Source organism: Rhinopithecus bieti, unplaced genomic scaffold, assembly GCF_001698545.2.
Source record: "Rhinopithecus bieti isolate Rb0 unplaced genomic scaffold, ASM169854v2 scaffold_34818, whole genome shotgun sequence".
Classification (NCBI taxonomy): Eukaryota; Metazoa; Chordata; class Mammalia; order Primates; family Cercopithecidae; genus Rhinopithecus; species Rhinopithecus bieti.
The window spans coordinates 66,643-90,361 of record NW_016815484.1 but is presented as its reverse complement, the minus strand read 5'-3'; the positions used below and the strand labels follow the sequence as shown (position 1 = coordinate 90,361).

Sequence of the window (23,719 nt, the reverse complement as noted above, 5' to 3'; positions counted from 1 at the left end):
GATCTCCTGACCTCGTGATCCGCCCGTCTCGGCCTCCCAAAGTGCTGGGATTACAGGCTTGAGCCACCGCGCCCGGCCGTATGTTATGTTTTGAATGGAACTGTTAGAGACTCTTTTTTTTTTTTATTTATTTTTATTTATTTATTTTTTTGAGACAGGATCTCACTCTGTCACCCAGGCTGGAGTGCAGTGGCACAATCTTGGCTCACTGCAACCTCCACCTCCTGGGTTCAACTGATTCTCCTGCCACAGCCTCCCTAGTAGCTGGGATTACAGGTCCTTGCCACCACGCTTGGCTAATTTTTATATATATATATTTTTTGAGACAGAGTTTCGCTCTTGTTGCCCAGGCTGGAGTGCAGTGGCACTATCTCGGCTCACTGCAACTTCTGCCTTGTGTGTTCAAGCGATTCTCCAGCCTCAGCCTCCCGAGTAGCTGAGATTACAGACATGCACCACCATGCCCAGCTAATTTTGTATTTTTAGTAGAAGCAGGGTTTCACCATGTTGGCCAGGCTGGTCTCGATCTCCTGACCTCGTGATCTACCCACCTAGCCCTCCCAAAGTGCTGAGATTACAGGCGTGAGCCACCACGCCCAGCCTAATTTTTGTGTTTTTAGTAGAGACTGGGTTTCGCCATGTTGGCCAGGCTGGTCTCTAACTCCTGACCTCAGGTAATCCACCCACCACACCTCCCAAAGTGTAGAGATTACAGGCACGAGCTTTTTTTTTTTTTTGAGATGAGTTTCGCTCTTGTTGCCCAGGCTAGAGTGCAATGGTGCAATCTCGGCTCACTGCAACCTCTGCCTACTGAGTAGCGGCTAATTTCGTATTTTTAGTAGAGACGGGTTTTCTCCATGTTGGTCAGGCTGGTCTCGAACTCCCGACCTCAGGTGATCCACCCGCCTCGGCTTCCCAAAGTGCTGGGATTACAGGCATGAGCCAATGCGCCCACCTGCAAACACTATTTTTATAACGAAGGCCTCAAATTTCCAACTTTTGTTGTCATTGTGCCTAGGTTATTGCTACAATCGAAGTGAAATAAATCAACTTTTTGTTTTTTTCAGGCAGGGTTTCACTCTGTTGCCCCGACTGGAGTGCAGTGATGCAATCGTAGTCTGCTGTAGCCTCAGTTTCCTGGGCTGACGTGATCCTCATGCCTAAGCTTCCGAAGTAGCTATGACTATAGGCGTGCACCCCCATGCCCACCTAATTTTATTTTTAGTAGACCTGGGGTCTTGCTACCTTGCTCAGGCTAACTTTTTGTTTTGTTTTATTGTTCAGTGACAAGAAAAAATTCTGAAGGCAGACAATTGAAAACACATAATTTTCTGTTTTTCCCTCTAACTTTTTTCTGGAATGTTTTCAAATCCACAAAAAAAAAAAAAAAAATTAAAAGAACAATGTGGCAAAACAAATACCCCCTTTTTTTTTTGAGACGGAATCTCGCTCTGTCACGTCACCCAGGTTGCAGTGCATTGGTTCAGTCTCAGCTCACTGCAACCTCTGCTGCTAGGTTCAAGCAGTGCTCCTGCCTCACCCTCCCAAGCAGCTGGGACTGTAGGCACACACCGCCATGCCTGGTTAATTTTTTGTATTTTCGGTAGAGACAGGGTTTCACCATGCTAGCCATGCTGGTCTCGAACTCCTGACCTCGCGAACCCCCACCTCGGCCTCCCAAAGTGTTGTGATTACAGGGGTGAGCCACTGCACCCAGCAAAACTAATACATTCTTTATCTCAATTGTTAACATTTTGCCTCTTTGTTGCCTGTCTTTTTTTTTTTTTGAGAAAGAGAAGAGTCTCGCTCTGTCGCCCAGGCTGGAGTGCAGTGGTGCATGGTGCGATCTCAGCTCACTGCAAGCTCCACCCCTCCAGTTCACACCATTCTCCTGCCTCAGCCTCCCGAGTAGCTGGGACTACAGGTGCCCGCCACCACACCCGGCTAGTTTTTTGTATTTTTAGTAGAGACGGGGTTTCATTGTGTTAGCCAGGATGGTCTCGATCTCCTGACCTCGTGATCCACCCGCCTCAGCCTCCCAAAGTGCTGGGATTACAGCCACTGCGCCCGGCCCTGCCTGTCTGTCTTATGAGCCATTTGAAAATACGTTGTAGACATTGTAACTCTTTTTTTTTTTGAAATGGAGTCTCACTCTGATACCCAGGCTGGATTGCAGTGGTGTGATCTTGGCTTACTGCAGCCTCCTCCTCCTCCCCCCAGGCTCAAGCCATCCTCACATTTCAGCCTCTTAAGTAGCTGAGACCACAGACGTGCGCCACCACGCCTGACTAATTTTTTGTATTTTTGGTACAGATGAGGTTTCACCATTGTTGCCCAGGCTGGTCTTGAATCCCTGAGGTCAAGCAATCCACGAGTCTCAGCCTCTCAAAGTGCTGGGATTACAGGCATGAGCCTCTGACATGCCTTTAGTCTCTTACATAACAACGGTATACTTAGTCCGTATTAAAATTGCCCAGTAGTCCCCAAAATCTTTTTTTCCTTTTTTTTTTTCTTTAAACTCTGCTGCCCAGGATTGAGTGCAGTAGTGCAATCATGGCTAACTACAGCCTTGACCTCCCTAGGCTCAGGTGATCCTCCAACTTTAGCCTCCCAAGTAGCTGGGACCACAGGCACGCACAGCTCCACCTGGCTAATTTTTGTATTTTTTGTAGAGAGGAGATCTCACCATGTTGCCCTGGCTGGTCTCGAACTCCTGGGCCCAAGCAACGTGCCTGCCTCAGCCTCTCACAGTGCTGGGATTACAGGTTTGAGCCACCATGCCCCCAAAATCTTTTTTTTTTTTTTTTTTTTTTTTTTTTTGAGGTGGAGTCTTGCTCTGCTGCCCAGGCTGGAATGTCATGGCACGATGTCAGCTCACTGCAGCCTCCACCTCCTGGGTTCAAACAGTTCTCCTGCCTTGGCCTCCTGAGTACCTGGGACTACAGGCACGAGCCACCACACCTGGGTAATTTTTGTATTTTTAGTAGAGATGGGGTTTCATCATGTTGGCCAGGCTGGTCTTGAACTCCTGACCTGAAATGATCCACCCACTTCAGCCTCCCAAAGCGGCAATCCGTGTCTTACGGATTACAGGTGTGAGCCACCACACGTGGCTTCAAAATCTTTTATAGTTGTTTTTCTTTGCATTTTTCTCAAATTACAATCAGAATTTATGAATTGGATTGGTTGCATTGGGCTCTTTAATATAAAACAGCCCCGTGGCCACCTTTCTTTTTTTTATAATATTGACATTTGGAAGGGAGGGGCAGGAGAATTACACAATTTTCTGAATTTATCTTTTTTTATAATTAGATTCTCAGTAATACATTTTATATACATATATTTTATATACAGTGTTTATATGTATTTATATATGTATATTTATATTTTTTCTTTTTTTTTCTTTTGATATAGAGGTTTGCTCTGTCACCCAGCCTGGAGTGCCATGGCGCTATCTTGGCTCACTGCAACCTCTGCATCCAAGTTCAAGTGATTCTTGTGCCTCAGCCACCCAAGTAGCTGGGACTCTAGGCATGCGCCACTGTTCCTGGCTAATTTTTATATATTTTTTAGTAAAGATGTTGACCAGGCTGTTCTCAAACTCCTGGCCTCAAGTGGTCTGACTGCCTCAGCCTCTCCAGGTGCTGAGAAATGTCTTACTACAATGTGAAATGGCAATTCACATTGTAATGAATTCACATAGGCAGTGTGAAATGTCTTACTACATTATATCAGGAGACACATAATAGCAGTTTTCTCACTGTTGAAAACTTCTTTGAGGTGATGTTAACTAAATGTCTACATTATAAAGGTTAATTTCCTCCCCCCCCCCTTTTTTTTTTTCTTGAGATAGAGTCTGGGCTTGTTTCCCAGGCTGGACTGCAGTGGTGTGATCTCAGCTCACTGCAACCTCCACCTTGGGTTCAAGTGATTCTCCTGCCTCAGCCTCCTGAATAGTTGGGATTACAGGCATGCACTACACCTGCCTTATTTTTTTGTATTTTGAGTAGAGATGGGGGTTCACCATGTTGACCAGGCCGGTCTTGAACTCTTGACCTCAGGTGATCCGCCTGCCTCGGCTTCCCAAAATGCTGGAATTACAGGTGTGAGTCACTGCACCTGCACTTTCTCCCTTTTTAATTAGTAGTAATGATACTTTGACACTCTGAGAACACTGCTCCCCACCAACCATTCACCCAATGGTTTTAGTCTTTTTTGGTGATCTTTGTTTGAAAATAGGGTTACTCTTAACAATATAAGTGTAAAACGTACACATTTAAGAGTTTTTCCAGTTCTTGCTGTTCTTGTATTACTTTCCTAAAAAGCTAGTCTTAAATTAGTTAGCATATTTAGAAAATGTGGAAACATGTGGTCGGGCACAGTGGCTCACGCCTGTAATCCCAGCACTTTGGGAGGCCGAGGCAGGCGGATCACGCTCACACGAGGTCAGGAATTCGAGACCAGCCTGGCCAACATGATGAAATCCCGTCTCTACTACAAAACAATACAAAAATTAGCCAGGCATGCTGGCGCAAGCCTGTAATCCCAGCTACTCAGGAGACTGAGGCAGGAGAATTCCTTGAACCTGGGAGGCGGAGATTGCAGTGAGCCGAGATCACACCACTGTACTTCAGCCTGGGCAACAGAGTGAGACTCCATCTCAAAAAAAAAAAAAAGAAAATATGGAAATATGTAAACATTCTGATGGGAAATGTTTCTTATAATTTAGCAGACACATTTTAAAAATACACTTTATTTTCTCCTTTCTTTTAGGACCATCGATCGTTCTGTTTTTAAACCAATTGTCCAAATAGCAGTGATTGAAAATTCTGAATCACTGGACTGCCAGTTATTGGCTGTCACATATGCAGGTATGTTGTTTTATTTACATATCTGTGTTATTGTTACAGCTTCTGAAAATTCTTAGATTTGGAAATTTATGATTAGAAATATATTTTTACTTCTATATCTGCTTTAAAGCCCTATAAATAATTTGTAAAATAAAGGATTTTGAAAACTGGGAGATCTTTCTTTTTCTTCATTTTATAGATATAAAACCAAGCCTAGGCCAGGCATGGTGGCTCACACTTGTAATCCTAGCACTTTGGGAGATCAAGGTGGGCAGATTGCCTGAGCCCAGGAGTTCAAGACTAACCTGAGCAACATAGTGAAACCCTGTAACCCTGTCTCTACTAAAAATACAGAAATTAGCTAGGTGTAGTGACACGGCCTTGTAGTACAGCTCCTTGGGAGGCTGTGTCAGGAAGATCGCGTGAGCCCAGGAGTTTGAAGCTGCAGTGAACTGAGATTATGCTACTATACTTCATCCTGGGCAATAGAGCAAGACCCTGTCTCAAGAAACCAGTAAAGCAAAACAAAAGCCAAGCCTAAATGGCACAGTGGCTCACATTTTGTAACAAAGCCTGAACTAGAACACAAGATTTCTTGGTTTGTCTTTGCAAGTTCTTTCTAATGAAATGTATTGATTCACCTCTCAATTTTGAGTGACATTTTCTTAGATATATATTTCAGCTGATAGTCTATATGGTAATTTAAGATTAGTCAGGGGGCTGGGCGCAGTGGCTCACACCTGTAATCCCAGCACTTTGGGAGGCCAAGGCAGATGGATTCTGAGGTCAGGAGATCGAGACCATCCTGGCTAATATGGTGAAACCCTATCTCTACTAAAAATACAAAAAATTAGCCAGACGTGGTGGCGGGCACCTGTAGTCCCAGCTACTCGGGAGGCTGAGGCAGGAGAATGGCGTGAACCAGGAGGTGGAGCTTACAGTGAGCTAAGATCGCGCCACTACACTCCAGCCTGGGCGACAGAGCAAGACTGTCTCAAAAATAAAATAAAAATAAAAATAATTAGATGGGTATGGTGGCACATGCCTGTAGTCCCAGCTACCTAGGAGGCTGAGGCAGGTGAATTGCTTGAATCCGGGAGGTGGAGGCTGCAGTAAGCCGAGATGGTGCCTCTGCTCTCCAGCCTGGAGTCTAGCAGAGCTAGACTCCATCCCCCCAAAAAAAAATTAGTCCGGAAAGTTATGTATGGTTTTAGCAGAGTTTTGCGTTGCTGTATGTAATTGCTTCAATAACACATTTACCTCAGGTCCTTATTTTCTTTTACTGATGCATAATTTTACCCCATCTTCAGGTGTAAGGTTATATTTCAGCACTTGTCCATTCAGACAGCCATTAGCACGGCCTAATACACTGACGCTGATTCACGTCCGCTTACCTCCTGGATTCTCAGCATCTTCAACTGTAGAAAAGCCTTCAAAAGTACATAGAGCACTTTATAGTAAAGGTAAGTTCTGAAATACTATCAGATTTAAGATGAGATTCTTAAAACTGTTAAAATTATATGGCATTTTGAGGCATTTGAAAATACCCTATTACAACAGTAGAAACTGGGGACTACTAGAAGGGTTGGGGAAGTAGGGGAGCAAGGGTTGAAAAACTGACTGTTGGGTCTTATGCTTAGTACCTGAGTGATGGAATCAGTTGTACCCTAAACCTTAGCACCACGCAATATACGCAAGTAACAAATCTGCACATGTACCTGCTGAATATAAAATAAAATTTGAAATTGTAGTGAAATTCAAAAGTTGAAGTTGAAAGCGTAGTTTTCACTCCTACATTTAGGTTTTTGATCTGTTTTGTGATAATTTTTATATGTTGTATGAGGTAGGAATCTGACTTCATCCGTCTGCATGTGGATATCTAGCCGTCTGAGCACCATTTGTTGAAGACTATTATTTCCCCATTGAATTGTCTTCATCTTGCTTTCTCACGTGAATTACCCGTTAATATATGGGTTCTGGATTCTCAGTTCTATTCTATTGGTCTATATTATCCATCCTTATGTCAGTAGCACAGTCTTGATTACTGTTGCTTTGTAATAAGTTTTGAAATTGGCAAGTATGACTATTCCAACTTTGAGCTGTTTTTTTTTGTTGTTGTTTTTTTTTGTTTTTTTTGTTTTTTTTTTTTTGAGATGGTCTGGCTCTGTTGCCCAGGCTGGAGTGCAGTAGCACAATCTCTGCTCGCTGCAACTTCTGCTTCCCATTCTCATGCTGTCCTCCCACTTCAGCCTCCTGAGTAGCTGAGAGAAGCTACAGGCGTGTGCCACCACACCTGGCTAATTTTTATATTTTTTGTAGAGACAGGCTTTTGCCATGTTGCCTAGGCTGGTCTCAAACTCCTGAGCTCAAGTGATCTATCTGCATCGGCCTCCTGAAGTGCTGGGATTACAGGCATGAGCCACCGTGCACCTGGCCTGATTTTTTTTTTAAAGATGATTTTGGCTATTCTCACTCTCTTGAATTTTCATATAAATTTTATAATCACCTTGTTAATTTCTGCAAAAAAAGTGAGGTGGGGCTGGGTACAGTGGCTCACGCCTGTAATCCCAACACTTTGGGAGGCAAAGGCAGGTGGATCACTTGAGGTCAGTTCGAGACCAGCCTGGCCAACATGGTGAAACCCCGTCTCTACTAAAAATACAAAAATTAGCCGGGTGTCGGGGGTCATGCCTGTAGTCACAGCTACTTGTGGGCTGAGGCAAGAGAATTGCTCGAACTGGGGAGGTGAAGGTTACGGTGAGCCAAGATCCACTCTAGCCTGGGGGACAGACCAAGAGTCCATCTCAAAAAAAAAAAAAGTGAGGTTGGATTGTGATAGCTAAATAGGTGTATCAATTTGGGGCATGTTGCCATCTTAACTATATTTAGTCTTCAAATCCATGAACACGGAGTATTTTTCCAAGTCATTTGGGGGTAGGGAGGAAGGTTCTCACTCTGTTACCCAGGCTGGAATGTGGTGGCAGGATCTTGGGTCACCATAGCTTCAACCTCCCAGGCTCAGGTGATCCTCCTTGCTCAACCTCCTGAGTAGTTGGGACTACAGGCGTGTGCCACCACTCCTGGCTAATTTTTGTATTTTTTGTAGAGATGGGGTTTCACCATGTTTCCCAGGCTGGTCTTTAACTCCTAGGCTCAAGCAATCTTGCCACCTCTGCCTCGCAAAGTGCTAGGATTATAGGTGTGAGCCACCATGTTGGTGAGTTTTGTTGAGATAATTGCTTTTTTTTTTTTTTTTTGAGACAGTGTCTAGTGTCACCCAAGTGGGAGTGCGGTGTGCAGTCTTGCCTCATTACAACCTCTACCTCCCCGGCTCAAGCAATCCTCCTGCCTCACTTTTTGTTGAAATAAGGTCTTACTTTATTGCCCAGGCTGGTCTCCAACTCATGGGGCTCAAGTGATTAGCCTGCCTCAGCCTCCTGAACTGCTGGGATTACAGGCATAAGCCACAGCACCTGGCCCAGATGATTGCTTCTATAGTACACTTATCTCTGCCATTCCTTGGGCACCTTCATCATTTTTATTCATGGTGTGTTTGAATTAACCAGTATATAAACTGTATTTCGTTGAATATTAGCTTCTATTACATTGTGAATTGTCAGTCACAGCATTTTTTATATACTAAATATGTTTTTATAAAATTAATAATTAAATTGATAAGCCCATTGACTGCAAGATATACCCTAAGTTCAGAAATGCTAAAATGTGAAAAAAAAATATGTTTACCTGAGAGAAATACAGTTTAAAATTGAGAACACTTGAGTCTACCCTAAAAATAATTATATAGTCTTTCATGGAATTATTTTATTTTGTAACTTGTTTGTTTATAAAGATCGATGTTGTGTGTGTATATCTATATGTGCTAATTTTAAGTTGGCATAAAAGTACTTGTGGTTTTGTAAAATTTTTTTTTTTTTTTTTTGAGACAGAGTCTTGCCCTGTCACCCAGGCTGGAGTGCAGTGGCACAATCTCAGCTTACTGCAACCTCCACCTCCTGGGTTCACACCATTCTCCTGCCTCAGCCTCCTAAATAGCTGGGATTACAGAGGCCTGCTGCCATGCTCAGCTAATTTTTGTATTTTAGTAGAGACAGGGTTTTACCATGCTGGTCAGGCTAGTCTCAGACTCCTGACCTTGTGATCCGCCCACCTCATCCTCCAAAAGGGCTGGGATTACGGGCATGAGCCACCATGCCCAGCCCGGTTTTATAATTTTAATTACAAAACTGCAATTACTTTTGCACCAACCTAATAATAGTTATTAAGGTTATTGAGGATGCATATTATTTGACATGATGTAATAATATTTTGTATATTAAACTTTTAGGTATTCTATTGATGGCAGCCTCAGAAAATGAGGATAATGATATTTTATGGTGTGTCAACCATGATACTTTCCCTTTCCAAAAGCCAATGATGGAAACCCAGGTAAGTTATCCTGACAATTCTGAAAAAACTATTATATAATTTTAAGTGAAGGATAATATGGTAAGAAACTTTTTATCTTCTGATTTATTGCTGTTTGCTTCTAATAACATATGATTAGAAATTATAATGTAAAGAAATATCCTGTCAATTATTTGTTTTTCCTCTGTCAGGTTAGAAGTTACTGTGGTAATCACAAAAAGACATCTTTAAAGAAAACGTTAGACCCTTGTAGAATAACTTCCATAATGTACCAGAAAATACATGTATCTTTTTTTTTTCTGAAAACATGTCAGGTTCATATGGAATGATCTTTATCTCATTTAAATATGTTGTTTGTTTAGTTATTTAAATATGAGGCCATCCATTATAGTTGTGACTTAGAACTTTATTCTAACAATCTCTTTGTAATTTTGTCTTTTTTTTTTTTAATTACGGAAACTTTCAGACATAAAGTTTGAAGAGTCAATTGAACCTCACTTAAGAGAACTGAGTTGCAACATCTTTCTTATTGTATTTCATTTTTCTTTCTGACATAAACAAAGGGACACCCACAAACACACGGTTTTGTTTTAAACACAAAAATCACCACGTACATCATGAAGTGGATATGGTCTTCCTAGGTGAGGGCTGAGGCTGCTGTGAACCCACGAACTGCCCCTGCCCCCAGCTGCCCATCCTAGTCCCCAGTTTGTAAGAAGGTGAGGGGAGGCTGCCTGTCTCCATCCCCTTGGTGTCCTCTGTTCACTCCTGCCTGTCTAAATAGTCCTGCATAGCCGACTGAGGCTGCTGATCAAACCAGATAAACCAGCCCCTAGTGGATTGTGAATGTCTGGTACTGTGTCTTTGGAGCTACCTCTTCACAGGCATTTTGCTTCTAGTTTTCACAGAAAACTAGTGGTTTTCTGGTGGTTCTTAAATTTGAACCCTTCCAGATGGGACTGGCAAAAGGTGTGTGTAAGTGGGAGGAGGAAAAGCAGAACTCCCAGGGATAGGAGTATTGTCTGCATGAGCTCTACCAAATTTCTGACAAGGTTCAAAGAGCTGGGGTAGGAGCAGGAGGGAGATGAGGAGTGCCCTTCTTCTTCTTTCCTTTATTCTTTGAGCTTTACTGAGCATGTACTACCAGCCTTGTGCTGTGATAAACTGTGAGGATTCAGAACTTAATAAGATATAAACCGTGTTCTGGTTGGGATTTTGTGCTGGTGGGGGATGCTGATTTTAATCCTATCTCTACTTCCTCAAAACTATGGAGCAGAGGACACGTTTTTGGCTGTTTATTCCTCTATAATAGTTATAATCGTTCCTGCCACTATGGAGTTATGAGACTAAATGAGCTCATGTGTGTAAAACACTCAAAACAATGCCTGGCACTCATTGGAAGCACCATTCCATAAATGTTAGCTTTTTTCTTTTTTTTTTTTTAACTCTTTTAAAAAAGACAGTGTCTCACCCTGTTGCCCAGGTCCAAGCAGTCCTCCCACCTCAGCCTTCCAAGTAGCTGGGACTACAGGTGTGCATTACCACATACAGCCAATTTTTACATTTTTTGTAAGCTGGGTGTGGTGGCTCACGCCTGTAATCCCAGCGTAATGTCGAGGTGGGTGGATCACAAGGTCAGGAGATCGAGACCATCCTGGCTAAAACGGTGAAACCCCCATCTCTACTGAAAATACAAAAAATTAGCCGGGTGTGGTGGCGGCGCCTGTACTCCCAGCTACTCGGGAGGCTGAGGCAGAAGAATGGCGTGAACCCGGGAGGTGGAGCTTGCAGTGAGCCGAGATCGCGGAACAGGGTTTTGCCATGTAACCCCTGCTGGTCTTGAATTCCTAAGCTTAAGGGATCCCCCTGCCTTGGTCTCCCAATGTGTTGGGATTGCAGGCATGAGCCGCCTCGTCCAGCCAATAACATTTTTAAATGTTATTATATGGTTTGTAAGAAAACATTCTCATTTTTAGGAGATATGTACAAAAGTATTTAAGAGTGATAAATGATGTCTATACTTTCAAATAGTACAATAAAACAAAAATATACAGGAAGAGAGAGAATGCAGATATGGCAAACTGCTAACAGTTGTTGAATCTAGGTATTGGGCATGTGGACTTTTACTGTATTTTCAACATTTTTGGCTGCTTGAAATTTTGTATTATAAAGTATTTTAAAGGATTAAAATACTTTTTTTTTTTTTTAATTGTGAGACAGGGTCTTGCTCTGGAGTGGAGTGCATTGGCATGATAGCTCACTACAGCCTCAAACTCCTGGGTTCAAGCAGTCGTCATACCTCAGACTTCTGAGTTGCTAGGAATAGAGGCACATGCCCCCACACCGAGGTAGTTTTTTATTTTTTGTAGAGATAGGGTTTCGTTATGTTGTCTAGGCTGGTAAAATACTTATTTTTTTTTTTTTAATTTGACAACAGAGTCTTACTCTGTCACCCAGGCTGGAGTGCAGTGGCACGATCTCAGCTCACTGCAACCTCCATCTCCCAGGCTCAACAAATTCTCCTGCCTCAGCCTCCCGAGTAGCTGGGATTACAAGCGTGTGCCACCACGCCCAGCTAATTTTTCTGTTTTCAGTAGAGACAGGGTTTCACCACGTTGGCCAGGCTGGTCTTGAACTCCTGACCTCAGGTAATCTGCCCACCTCCACCTCACAAAGTGCTGGAATTATAGGTGTGAGCTACCCCGCCCAGCCAGTAAAATACAGCCGGTAAAATACTTTTTAAAGGAAAGATAGTATCTTAGCAGGTTTAATCAATCCTGGAAACATGGTAGAAGGTAGTTATTTGATTGAGAGAATTATAATCTTATTAAGGAGTATTTACAGTTTATCTTGAGAAAAGTTTGCCCTTGTCTTCTAGTACAAACAGATTTATGTATTAGTGTAGAAAATGCCTGCTTATGGTGTACGCGGTGGCTCACACCTGTAATCCTAGCACTTTGGGAGGCCAAGGCAGGCAGATCACCTGAGGTCAGGAGTTTGAGACCAGCCTGACCAACATGGCAAAACCCGGTCTCTAATAACAATACAAAAATTAGCCGGGCGTGGTGTTGTGCGTCTGTAATCCCACATACTTGGAAGGCTGAGGCAGGAGAATCACTTGAACCTGGGAAGCAGACATTACAGTGGGCTCTGATTACGCCACTGCACTCCAGCCTCGGCGACAGGGTGAGACTCCGTCTCAGAAAAAAAAAAAGATAATGCCTGATGAGCACTTTGAGAGGCCAAGATGGGCAGACTGCAGGAGCCCAGAAGTTTGAGAATATCCTGGGCAACATGGTAAAACCCTGTTTATACAAAACAAAGAAAAATTAGGCGGGCGTGGTAGCATTCTCCTGTAGTCCCAGCTACTTGGGAGGTTGAGGTGGAAGAATCAGCTGAACCCAAGGAGGTCGAGGTTGCAGTGAGCTGTGATCATGCCACCGCACTCCAACTTGGGTGACAGAGTAAGATGCTGTCTCAGAAAAAAAAAACAAAACAAAACCCAGAGGCCAGGTGCGGTGGCTCATGCCTGTAATCCCAGCACTTTGGGAGGCCGAGGTGGGCGGATCACCTGAGGTCAAGAGTTCGAGACCAGCCAGACCAACATGGAGAAACCCTGTCTCTGCTAAAAATACAAAATTAGCTGGCGTGGTGGCATATGACTGTAATCCCACCTACTGGGGCAGCTGAGCCAGGAGAATCACTTGAACCTGGGAGGCGGAGGTTGCAGTGAGCCAAGATCATGCCACTACACTGCAGCCTAGACAACTTCATCTCAAAAAAAAAGAAAAAAAAACCCCAGAAAAATACCTGATTAAAAAAAGATAGTAGAAAATTATGTAATACTTTCGAAAATATTCATGTTAATGTACTATTTGTTAAATTTACTTATTTATTTATTAAGTCTGTAGTTTTTTCTTTTGCATTGTGTAACTTCAATATGATATGTAAAACATTTATTTCTTTTATGTAGATGACAACCCGTGTTGATGGTCATTCCTGGGCTCTTTCTGCGATAGATGAATTGAAAGTAGATAAAATAATTACACCCTTAAACAAGGATCATATTCCAATAACTGATTCACCAGTTGTTGTACAGCAGCACATGTTACCTCCGAAGAAATTTGTTCTCCTCTCAGCACAGGTATGTACGTATTCTGTTAAGGTAGTGACAAAAATAAGCGATATATAATATGTTTGTCTAGTACTCTGAAGTGGCTTAATGGCAGCATTTTCTTTTTTTTTTTTTCTTTTTTTTTCGAAACGGGATCTCACTCATCACCCAGGCCGGAGTGCAGTGGTGTGATCTCAGCTCACTGCAACCTCTGCCTCCCCGGATCAAGCAATTCTCTTGCCACAGCCTCCTGAGTAGCTGGGATTACAGGCACACGCCACCACACCTGGCTAATTTTTGTATTTTTAGTAGAGACGGGGTTTCACCATGTTGGCCAGGATAGTCTCGAACTCCTGATCTCAGGTGGTCCACCTGCCTTGGCATCCCAAAGTTCTGGTATTACAGGTGTGAGCCACTGCACCCAGCCTTCCTGGTTTGTTATTTGACTTTGTTTATTGAGGTTTTTCCCAGCACACAAGCTTGTAAGTAATCAAAATTATCAGTTATTTGATATTTTATTTTATTTATTTTATTTTACTTTAGACAGGGTCTTACTCTGTCACCCGGGCTGGAGTATGGTGCACAGTCTTGGCTTACTGCAACCTCTGCCTCCCAGGCTCAAGGGATCCTCCCACATCAGCCTCCTGGGTAGCTGGGATTACAGGCGTTTGCCACCACACCCGGTTAATTTTCGTATTTTCTGTAGAGACAGGATCTCACTAAAGCCCAGGCTGGTCTCAAACTCCTGAGCTCAAGCTATCCACCCACCTCATCCTCCCACAGTGCTGAGATTACAGGCGAGAGCTAATCTGCCCAGCCATCATTTGAAATATGTCATAGTTGAAAAGCTTCCTCTCACTAAGGTTTATAAAAGAATCCACTCGTAGTTCCTTTTGTTTATTGATTGGTGCAAAACAATTGAGGTTTTGCCATTGATTGTAATGCCATTACAGTCAATGCTTTTGTACCAACCTAATACTCAATTGCTTTTGTACCAACCTAATACTATGATGCTTTTGTACCAACCTAATTGGTACAAAAAACCTCAATTGCTTTTGTACCAACCTAATACTATGATGGTTTTATTTTATCCTTTAAGTCTTTTGATCTATTTGGAATTTATTCTGGTATAAGGTATGACTATGTTTCTAGCTTTTTTTTTTTTTTTTTTGTCTAAATTGATACAAATAGCAACCTGATTAATTAATAATCTAACTGTAATTCTCTGGTTTCAGGGGCAGCTTTGCAGGGGCAATTGTATTAAGTTTTCTTCATAGATACATAGATCTACTGGAGACTGAGTTGAGATGTAGATGATCCTTTTGACCAGTTTTACTTTTTATATCACGTCAGCCAGTCCTCCTGCCTCAGCCCCCTAATGTGCTGGAAATACAAGTGTGGGCCACCATACCCAGCCTACTTTGTATTGTTGAAGGGTTTTTGTTTGTTTGTTTCATTTATTTTATCAAATAAGGTAGCAGGGTCCGTTGCTATCAGCCAGTCTTGGTAAATCTCTTTTTCATGTTCTTTCTTCAAATTTCTTAGGGGAGCCTTATGTTTCATAAACTTAGACCTGTAGATCAACTGAGGCATCTACTTGTGAGTAATGTGGGTGGAGATGGAGAAGAGATTGAAAGATTCTTTAAATTACATCAGGTAATTATATATACTTGTTAAAAATGTGATACTATTTTAATCAAACAGTGGGAGTCATAGTTTATGTATATTGGGACTGGAATACCGTAATAAATAGATTTTTTTTTTTGAGATGGAGTTTTGCTCTTGTTGTCCAGGCTGGAGTGCCATGGCACGATCTTGGCTCACTGCAACCTCCACCTCCCAGGTTCAAGCGATTCTCCTGCCTCAGCCTCCCTAGTAGCTGGGATTACAGGCATGTGCAAGCACACCCGGCTAATTTTGTATTTTTAGTAGAGACGGGGTTTCTCCATGTTGGTCAGGCTGGTCTCGAACTCCCGACCTCATGTGATCCACCAGCCTCGGCCTCCCAAAGTGCTGGGATTACAGGCATGAGCCACTATGCCCAGCCATAAATCGATAATCTTAACAATATTCCTTTCTTTGCCTCAGTCACTGTATGTGAACTGACATTTGAAAGCAGGATTAATATAAGTCTTGTAGTGAGCTTTCAGATTTTTATTCTCTGTTGTTGATAATTTTTTTTTTTTTTTTTTTTGGGAGACATAGTCTCGTTCTGTCTCCCAAGCTGGTGCAGTGGAGCGATCTCAGCTCACTGCAAGCTCCGCCTCCCAGGTTCACACCATTATCCTGCCTCAGCCTCCCAAGTAGCTGGGACTACAGGCACCTGCCACGACGCCTGGCTAATTTTTTGTATTTTTAGTAGAGATGGGGTTTCACTGTGTTAGCCAGGATGATCTCGGTTTCCTGACCTCAGGATCCGCCTGCCTCGGCCTCCCAAAGTGCTGAGATTACAGGCATGGGCCACCGTGCCTGGCCTGTTGTTGATAAATTCTTATTGAAGTCTACTAGTAAGTTTCTTGTTCAGGTTATATGATAAATGCCTTTTCATTAAAAGCACAAGACATTTAGGGACAAGTTCTTTTTTGTTTGTTTGTTTTGGCTTAATGACCTGAGGAAGAAACTTGAGGCAACAGTGTAAAGATCTTAGTATTTCAGAGCCATAACTGGAATTGATATGGTTAAAATTGGGATAGTTCAAAGTTAAGTATACAGACCCTGGATTCAAAGCACCTGTGGTAAAAATCCCAGCTCCACCACTGAGGTAAATTACTTGACTTCTCTGGGCTTCAGTTTCCTTATACATTGTAATATGTGTTACCAGGATTAATATATGCTAAACTCTTAAAATAGTACCTGACACATGGTAGGTATTCAAAGTTACCACTTATTGTTACTTTCTAGAAAGTAGAAAGACCACAGGAAGAAAATTGGAGACATAAGCTGAAAAGTAAGTCAGAATCTAGGTAAAAAGGAAAAGAGAGCATTCTGTAATCCTAGTGCTTTTGATGAACTTAAAATAAAACCAGTAGTGTTTACTCGTCTTTTTAACACTAACTGATTTCATTCAGTCAGCAAGTATTTATCGAACGCTTGCTCTGTGCTAGATACAGACTTTAATATTGCGTCTAGCAGTACACAAATCATTTTAAAGGTTTATATTTAATATAAGGCCAATATTCCTCTTTTTACAGGAAGACCAGGCTTGTGCTACTTGCCTTATTCTTGCTTGCTCCACTGCTGCCTGTGACAGAGAAGTATCTGCCTGGGCTACTCGGGCTTTCTTTAGGTATATGAAAGGTTTTTTTGTTTATTTGTTTGTTTTTTTTACTGGGCCACTTTTTAAAATGATTTTATTATCAATGTGATAAAGCCTTGCCAAACAGTTGAGTGACTATGTAGGCAAATTACCAAAATTCATTTGCAAAAGGGTGAAATCTGGAGAGGTTATAATGGTAATAGAAGCAACTAAATTAGCATAGTTTATGCATTATTACTTTAACTCTGGATTCTGTTCTGTAACTTCTTGTCTGCTTTCTATACTTTGTTCTACCTCAGTTACTGTCTCATCTATCTTTTTTACTTCCCCAAACACTATGCCAATTCTGCTTAATATGTATCATTAGTATTGAAGGCTTCTGAATTACTTTAAGGAAACTTGGTACCAAAGAGATATTTCTATTTAGAAAATATTTAAGAATTTGAAATGTGATTTTGTTAGAAACGTTTTTTGAAATACTATCTAATTATAACCTAGTGTGAAAATTATAATGCCATTTACTCACAGAGTAAATTCTATGCATTGCATATCTTGTTCTTAGAAGTTATCAGAGTCTCTTATAATTCTTCCTGGTAGCAATTTCAAGTCCATGTTTACTGAATAAATATTATAAGTCTTATGCATATATTTTACTGTCAGCACAATACATTAAAGTCTGTAATGTTTAAAGCATTTATTTGGAAGCTAAGCAGGAAAAGAATAATTCCAGTTTTTAAGATGGATAGTTTGTTTTACTGAATAAACTCAACCTCTTGTCATAAAAATAGGTATGGTGGTGAAGCACAGATGAGATTTCCAACCACTCTTCCACCTCCAAGTAATGTTGGTCCCATCTTGGGTTCTCCTGTCTATTCTAGTGAGTATGAAACATTGAAATGAAATTGTTTCTAATCATTTGAATCTTAGAACCTTTATAGCAATTTTTGTCAATAAACCTTTTCATTATGTTTTATTTACTGCTACTGTATAATTGATGAATATATCTGTAGATTCTGATTCTTAAAAGTGATCTATTAATATTGAATCCTTAACATAAGGAAGCAAAATAAGATGTAACCAATCATATTTACGTAACTCATTTGGTGTATATTCAGAGGGAAACAGATGAATGATTTAATAGTAATTAACTCCCACATCAGTGTTTTCCAAGGTGGGACTTGTTAGAAACTTACTAGGAGATGAGTCCCTAATTCTTGCGTGTATCATGGACAATGTAACTCCTTTTTATGCTTATAAGTAGCTTCTGTGGCCGGGCGCAATGGCTCACACCTGTAATCCCAGCACTTTGGGAGGCTGAGGTGGGCGGATCACCTGAGGTTGGGAGTTTGAGACCAGCCTGACCAATCTGGTGAAACCCTGTCTCTACTAAAAGTACAAAAATTAGCCGGCCTGTACCTGTGGTGGCATGAGCCTGTAATCCCAGCTACTCAGGAGGCTGAGACGGGAGGATCGCTTGAACCCAGGAGGCAGAGGTGCAGTGAGCCGAGATAATGGAAGAGACCCTGCCTCAAAAAAAGAAAAAAGAAATACCTTCTGTATCTAATTTTGATCACATTCAAAAGATTGAGATGTTCTTTTCTAAATCTTTATATTCTTCTTTCCCTTTTTAGGTTCTCCTGTTCCTAGTGGTAGTCCCTATCCAAATCCATCCTTTTTGGGAACACCATCTCAGGGTACCTCTTTTCTTTGTTTTGGATTGCTTCTACTACTCATTTTGAAGTGCTGACATTATGAGTTATCTTTAATGCTTAGTGTGAAAAAGATGAACTTGCCTTATTCCCTTGAAAATAAATATAATTTTAGAAGCACTGTCCAACCAAGTTTTAGCATTTGGATGTGAATGCCTTTATTTAGGAAGAACTCCTCTTATAATATGCCTAGAAAGCCCATTGTTTGGGTTCCAGGATTAAATTGGACCCTAAAATCTGGGTAATTGGTTCTGTTTCACTGTCAGCATTACAAGCAGTTATTGCAAGTTTGTTTCCTTTTCATTCTGCATTGTGAACACTTGCAAGTCTACCTGGGAGTATCCATGCACATTTAAATCTGTCTTCTTATTAAGGAAAACCAAATTAAATATCTATGTATTTCATTATTTTTGTAAATACCTTTGTGTCTAGATACACAAACTTGGGTTATTTTGAATTCTGAATTTTATGGGTTCTGTTTTTAAGATATTTGTTTTTCTTATGTGTGTACAAGGTATACAGCCTCCTGCCATGTCAACTCCAGTGTGTGCTCTGGGAAACCCAGCAACTCAGACCACAAATATGAGTTGTGTGACTGGACCAGAGATTGTGTACTCTGGAAAACACAATGGTATTTGCATTTACTTTTCTCGGATCATGGGGTAAGTTTGTTATGAAATAATGAACTATTGCTCACCTTGCCCCATCTTGAGTAGTTTTTTTTTTTTTTTTTTTTTTTTTTTTTTTTTGAGACAGAGTCTTTCTCTGTCACCCAGGCTGGAGTGCTGTGGCATAATCTCAGCTCACTGCAAGCTCTGGTTCCCAGGTTCACACCATTCTCCTGCCTCAGCCTCCCAAGAAGCTGGGACTACAGGTGCCCGCCACCATGCCCGGCTAATTTTTTGTATTTTTTAGTAGAGACGGGGTTTCACCATGTTAGCCAGGATGGTCTCGATCTCCTGACCTCGTGATCCACCCACCTCGGCCTCCGAAAGTGCTNTTTTTTTTTTTTTTTTTTTTTTTGAGACAGAGTCTTTCTCTGTCACCCAGGCTGGAGTGCTGTGGCATAATCTCAGCTCACTGCAAGCTCTGGTTCCCAGGTTCACACCATTCTCCTGCCTCAGCCTCCCAAGAAGCTGGGACTACAGGTGCCCGCCACCATGCCCGGCTAATTTTTTGTATTTTTTAGTAGAGACGGGGTTTCACCATGTTAGCCAGGATGGTCTCGATCTCCTGACCTCGTGATCCACCCACCTCGGCCTCCGAAAGTGCTGGGATTACAGGCGTGAGCCACCGTGCCCGGCCTAGTTAAGTATTTTTAACTTTGAATTTGGGATGTCATTTATTCCTATTAAATTTTATTTTAGCTCATTTTTCATCAATAAAACTTTTCTATTATTCGGTTTTTATTATCTAACTATATTCATTGCTGTGTTTTATTTCTCTCACTCTCTCATGATCTATGTTTGTGTGTGTGTAGCGTCAAAATACAGTTGTTCCTCAACACGGGTTAGGGGATGCCAACCACCCTTCCTCAGCCTTCATGGAGTCAGAAATTTATGTACAACTTTCAGCTTTCTTAATTATTAATAGCCTACTGTCTAGCAGCCTCACTGATAAGTAATCAATTAACACATATTTTGTATTTTTTTTTTTAACTTTTGCATGATGTAGGAGTGTGGGGAGTCTGGTAAAACCAGAGAACCTCCTAGACAAACTCTAAAACAGATGTGACACGGATATTTTGTGTTATATGTATTATACACTATATTCTTACCATAAAGTAAGCTAGAGAAAAAAATTAAGAAAATCATAAGGAAGAGAAAATATATTTACTATTCATTAAGTGGCAATGGATCATCATAAAAGTCTTCATCCTTGTCTTCACGCTGAGTAGGCTGAGGAGTAGAAAGAGGAAGGGTTGGTTTTGATGTGTTGGGGTAGCATAGGTGGGAAAAAATCTGTGTGTAAGTGGACCCACACAATTCAAGCCCGTATTGTTCAAAGGTCAACTGTATGTCTATATATATATTAATGTACAGTGTTACAAACTTCCCCATAACTCAGTGACATGTGTCTATAGTTCAACAGGGCATTTCTGTCTTGCTGGGCTAACTCAAGAATAGGCAATCAGTTGTGAAGTTAAAGAGAGCTATGCTTATCTTGGCTAGACTCTCACATGTTCAAGGTTATGTTTTCCAGCTGGTCTAGAATGGCCTAAGCTGAAACAGCTTAGTGGTTCTCCACATGGTTTCTCATCCTCCAGCAGGCCAGCCAAGGATTATTTAGTTGGTGGTGGCAGGGTTCCTTGAGAAAGAGTAGACGCTTGCAAAACTTTTATCCTAGGCTCAGAACTGGCTTACCACGCACTTTTCCACCTTACTCACTTGACCAGAGGGAAGTCACAGGGCCAACCCAGATTTAAAAGGTGGGAAATAGACCACTTTTAGGGGAGAGACATCAAAATCTTACTGCAAAGGGGATAGATATAGGGAAGGATAAAGAAATGTGATCGTTTTTGCAATCAGTCTGTCATATTATCTTAACTATCATGCCTAATATATATTTCTCTTAAATTGAGATGTATGATTTCATTCATCTCATTTGCTTAAAAGTATGAAACAGAACACAGCCCCTTTATACATTTCCTGTTTATAATTTATTATACAGAGCCTTTTGATTTTCTTAAGTAATATTTCATTATCTGAAAACTTAAGTACATCAGGTATGAAAATTTTCTAGTATTCCATTCTTCTAGATAGCTTAGTAAAATGTTAAATGAAACCACTGCAAGTTTTAAAAACTGAATAAAGCCATTAAGTTCCTAGAGAGAGAAATTTATTGTAATTCTTTTTATTTATTTACAGCATAATCATTAAAACATTTTTTGTTCCAGAAACATTTGGGACGCAAGCTTAGTTGTGGAGAGAATATTCAAGAGTGGCAACAGAGAGATCACTGCAGTAAGTCTGTATAATATTACTCTGTTATTTTTGTGTAGCCAGTTGATGGTATAAATGGTTAGATTGTTTCACGTTTGTTGATATTACACAAATAGGATGGCAAAGGTTATTCTTTTTTTTTTTTTTTGAGTCAGGGTTGTGCTCTGTCACCCAGGCTGGAGTGCAGTGGCCCAATCTCAGCTTACTGCAACCTCTGCCCTCTGGGGTTAAGCGATCCTCCCACCTCAGCCTCCTGAGTAGCTGGGATTACAGGCGTGTGCCACTATGCCTGGCTAATTTTGTACTTTTGTAGAGATAGGATTTCACCATGTTGCCCAGGCCAGTCTCGAACTCTTAGACTCAAGCGAACCACCTGCCTTGCTTCCCAAAATGCTAAGATTATAGGCAGGGGGCCCCAGCGCCTGGCACGTTATTCTTTTATGTACATGTTTGCGTTCTTGGACAGGAAACTGCTTACCTTCAGGTTTAAATCTCATCTCTAACATTGATTGTCTGAATATCAGTAAATTACTTAACATTTCAGAGCCTGATACATCATGGTAAAAGAAGGGGAGTAGTATATCTCCCTCATAAGGTGTCATAAGGGATAATTCCAGCAACTTAATATTGTTCAAAATTTACTATGTAATACTTTGACATATATATGAACAAAAACTCCATGGACCCAGCACTAATTTCCATGAATTGGCATACTTTACAGACTGCTTTTCGCTCTTTTTGCCCAAGCTGGAGTGCAGTGGCGGAGTTTTGCTCTTGTTGCCCAAGCTGGCGTGCAACGGCACAATCTCGGCCCACTGTAATCTCCGCCTCCTGAGTTCAAGTGATTCTCCTGCCTCAGCCTCCCGAGTAGCTCGGATTACAGGCGCGTGCCACCACGTCCAGCTGATTTTTTGTATTTTTAGTAGAAACAGGGTTTTACCATGTTAGCCAGGCTGGTCTCGAACTCCTGACCTCAAATGATCCGCCCGCGTTGGCCTCCCGAAGTGCAGAGATTACAGGCGTGATCCACCGTGCCCAGCCCAAATATATTTTTTAATTGTGAGGCTCTTGAAGTTCATGAGTTGGGCACAGAGGCCCGTGCCTGTAACCCCAGTGCTTTGGAAGGCTTGAGCCCAGGAGTTCAGGACCAGCCAGGGCAACATGGCCAGATCCCTTTTCTACAAAATAAGATTACAATTAGTCAGATGTAGTGGCATGTGCCGGTAGTTCCAGCTAATTAGGAAGCTGAGTCAGGAGGATCACTTGAACTTAGGAGGTCAAGGCTGCAGTAAGATAGGATCCGCACCACTACACTCCAAGGCAACAACAAGACCCTCTCTCTCAAAAAAAAAAAAAGTTCAGGTTTCTAAGAATAAGAATGTATTTGCCTAACACAGTATATGATTCCATTTATATGAAGTTTAAAAACTTGCAAAATTCATCTATGTTGATAGGACTAAGAAAAGTAGTTACCTCAGGTGGGATGACTCATGTCTACAAAGGAACATAGGAAACTTTTTTTGGTGTTGGAGATTTTCTGTATTGTGGTCTGGGTAATGACTATACAGAAATATATAAAAGTAATCAAGATGTTTTCTTAATATTTGTATTTTACTGTAAATTATGCATCAGTGTCACTGGCAGGAGAGGAAGTATGTAGGTATTATTTGGATCAACAGGTGTGAATTGAGGCAAGAAATAACTTTATTTATAGAGATAGTCATTTCAAAATTAAAATTGTTTATATTATAGCTATACAGAGGGTGTGTTTTTAAACTTTTGAAAATTCTTTCATTTTTACAGATTGAAAGTAGTGTTCCCTGCCAACTGCTAGAATCAGTGCTACAAGAACTAAAGGGTTTGCAGGAATTTCTAGACAGAAATTCCCAGTTTGCAGGAGGACCATTAGGAAATCCAAAGTAAGAATAAATAAGGTTTATTAATTCATCTTTTTCTTTTCGTTGTATTTTTTGTTGAGATAATTTACATACTATAAAGTTGGTCCTTTTAAAGTGTCCAGTTTAGTGTTTTTAGTGTATCTACAAGGTTATGCAACCATCACCACTGTCTAATTCCAGAACATTTTCATCACACCAAGAAGAAACTCTGTGCCCATGACCAGCCATTATTATTCATGGACCTTCCCCCAGTCCCTAGCAACCACTAATCTACTTTCTGTCTCCACAGATCTGCCTTTTCTGAATATTTATATAAATTGGAATATTTATATAAATATTTATGTTAAATGGAAATATTATATTAAATGGAATTAAATGGAATTTTAATATAAATGGAATATTTATATAAATATTTATTTAAATGGAATATTTATAGTATACAATGTAATATATAAATTATGAATATACTTGTGTAAATAGAATATTTCTATAAATGTCCTTTTACATAAATGGAATATACAAATG

At 41.0% G+C, this 23,719-nt stretch overlaps 1 protein-coding gene across 1 annotated transcript in view; it reads left to right on the top strand.

The window, feature by feature from the left end:
• Window positions 1-23,719, top strand: part of NUP155 (nucleoporin 155) — an 80,013-nt gene that overhangs the window by 23,752 nt on the left and 32,542 nt on the right. The window contains exons 7-17 of the mRNA XM_017853177.1: window positions 4,730-4,871; window positions 6,161-6,313; window positions 9,196-9,296; window positions 13,249-13,419; window positions 14,935-15,045; window positions 16,581-16,675; window positions 17,434-17,522; window positions 18,277-18,339; window positions 18,869-19,016; window positions 21,251-21,317; window positions 23,100-23,215. Coding sequence (XP_017708666.1) covers window positions 4,730-4,871; window positions 6,161-6,313; window positions 9,196-9,296; window positions 13,249-13,419; window positions 14,935-15,045; window positions 16,581-16,675; window positions 17,434-17,522; window positions 18,277-18,339; window positions 18,869-19,016; window positions 21,251-21,317; window positions 23,100-23,215 — 1,256 coding nt within the window. The remainder of the gene's footprint in view (window positions 1-4,729; window positions 4,872-6,160; window positions 6,314-9,195; window positions 9,297-13,248; window positions 13,420-14,934; window positions 15,046-16,580; window positions 16,676-17,433; window positions 17,523-18,276; window positions 18,340-18,868; window positions 19,017-21,250; window positions 21,318-23,099; window positions 23,216-23,719) is intronic.